This window comes from Heterodontus francisci, chromosome 6, assembly GCF_036365525.1.
Source record: "Heterodontus francisci isolate sHetFra1 chromosome 6, sHetFra1.hap1, whole genome shotgun sequence".
Lineage (NCBI taxonomy): Eukaryota > Metazoa > Chordata > Chondrichthyes > Heterodontiformes > Heterodontidae > Heterodontus > Heterodontus francisci.
Window position 1 is genome coordinate 45486680 of NC_090376.1, and position 2504 is coordinate 45489183.

Sequence of the window (2504 nt, forward strand, 5' to 3'; positions counted from 1 at the left end):
TTTTAACAAACACGATTTATTTTGTTTAGTCAGAATGTGCATGAAGTCTATCACCGCACATGGAATATGGTAACAATGAAACTAATAAGGAGGCCAATCAGGGTTCAATGTTTTTAAAAAGTGCTTCTCTCCACCACACTACCCTCCATCCACCCCCCCAATCAGCCCCCTCCCCCCGCCCAAATTCAGTTATTGGCTCTGACAGCAAATTTCTCAAAACTACAGCCAAAGGATTAGGGAAAAAAGTCAAATTTAACCCATTTAATATCTCAAGTATAGAGTTATGCTGCTTGCATACTGAAACTATTCCGAGACTAAGACATACTTAAAATATTCAAACTTATTGATAATGGTATTTTATTTTTCTAACCTTCATTTATTGAAAATATGATACATCATCTTGGCAACCTATTATATTTTGATACATTAAAACCTTTCACAATCAAACATCAAGGTGTTGGAAATTCTGGTCAATATATGTAGTGATTTATTGCTGTATGTATGGACAATGACATAAATTAAACAGGTTCATAGTTTACTAATGGGATGAACCATCTCCAAGTAATTTGAAATACTAGTGCCCCCCCCCCCCCATAAAAATGTCATATTTATAGGTAAAACATCAGTAACATAGAAACGTTAACTACAATAACTTTTTGTTAATCTTCGTATTTTAAAGCTAAATATTGCATGATAAATGACATTCAAAGAAAAAATAAACTGAGGGTAGACAACCCTCCCAGCGCATTCTTTTTGTAACACTGCTATCTGAGTTCGGTGATCTTATTCCAGCTCGAGAGAGAGAAAACAGTCCCCTGCCCCAGAGGATTCACCTAAAGACAAAAGTTGTTAAGAAGCATTGAAGTGAAATAATTTACGGTGCATTGACATCTATGGGGAATTGCCTGAGAAACGTACTGTTTTTTTTTCTTTACATTGGCCTCTTTCGCAATTCATTATACGTCGCTAGGGGACCGGGCTCGGAGTAAGATGTTGGCAGGGATACACCCGCAGCAGATGAGCCAGAGCGCCTTCTGGATCTCCTGGTTTCGGAAGGCGTAGATGACAGGGTTAATGATGGAGTTGTAGGTGGCTGGCAGCAGGGTGGCGTAGGTGTAGATGGATGGGTAGGTGTAGTCCGCTATCAAGCAGTAAACGGTGAAGGGCATCCAGCAGGCAGCGAAGGTGCCCAGTATGATGGCTAAAGTGGAGACCCCTTTCCTGGTGGTCACATAGTGGGACGTGGCCAGGAAATGGTGCTGCAAGGCGATCTGATGGGCGTGTCTCATCACAATCTTACAGATCTGGATGTAGAGCTGGAGCATCATTGCAAACATCAGCAGGAAGGACACCGAGAGCACGGCCACGTTGTTTTTGGTGAGGGGTTTGATGACGCTACACGTGGACTCATCCTTCAGGCAATTCCAGCCCAGGACGGGTAAAAATCCCAAGCAGGTGGCGACTCCCCACAGCACGATCAGCATGATGTAGGTGAAAGTGACCGTCCTTTCGGAATTGTAAGTCAAGGCATAATAGAGGGAGAGGTAGCGGTCAATGGTGATGGCCATCAGGCTACAGATGGAGGCGGAGAAGGAGCCGACCACCAGCCCCACAGTGAGCAGCCTTGCCGCCTCGGACTGCAGCAAGTAGGCGAAGGCGAAGTTGGCGATGAGCCCGACGCCCGCCAGGAGGTCAGCCAGGGCCAGGCTCCCGATCAGCACGAACATGGGGGCTCGGAGGCTGGGGCTGTGGAAGATGGTCACCACCACCACGGCGTTTTCGCAGGAGATGACAGTGCCTGAAGTGCAGAGGACAATATCCCAAGGATTGACGCTCTCCGAGAACGGGACCACAGAGGCAACCGCTGCAGAGGTGTTCTCACCTGACTGAGCCACCCAGCGACCATGTCCATGAGATGTATTTTGGAAGTCTCCGTTCATTATCTTCCCTTTTTTTTGCCCTAACGCTGGCAAAGAGAGGTATACATTCTAGTTACTGCAAAGACCCACCATTTCCATGAAATAAAATGAACCCACTTTCTGTGAATAACAACAGGAAATGTCTTCCAGATGTTCACGAATCATATTATTGCATCTACATCCCTCAACAATTGACTGTAACGAAATATATAACTATTACAATGGTTCATTGAATTGTACCATCGAAATATAAAAAAAAAATGAATTACAGATAAAATGCACAAATGACATCCACGTTTAAACCACTCTGCAGGTTACCTCGTCTGTCTGATGCAAAGCCCCCATGTGCTCCTTCTTACTGCACCATCTCCCCGAGCATTTTCTGTCCCTCCTCTCAAAGTCTCACCGCCCCCCCCCCCCCCGCCCTCCAAGCAAGACGAGAACGTCGCCCAGTCGTTAAAATAGCGGCTCAAAGCCTTTGTGCGTGTCCAGATGCTGCTGCGGCTGCTGCTGCCCCAGCCTCGCCGGTGCAGTACATCGCTGAATGAGCTCGCAGTAAATCCGCTGAATGATGTGTGAAGCGGA

At 46.1% G+C, this 2504-nt stretch overlaps 1 protein-coding gene across 1 annotated transcript; it reads right to left on the minus strand.

Moving 5' to 3' along the window:
* Positions 1 to 956: 956 nt before the first annotated feature.
* Positions 957 to 1940, minus strand: gpr12 (G protein-coupled receptor 12). Its single transcript, XM_068032840.1, has one exon. It carries the CDS (start codon positions 1938 to 1940, stop codon positions 957 to 959), a length of 984 nt encoding a protein of 327 aa, XP_067888941.1.
* Positions 1941 to 2504: the final 564 nt, after the last annotated feature.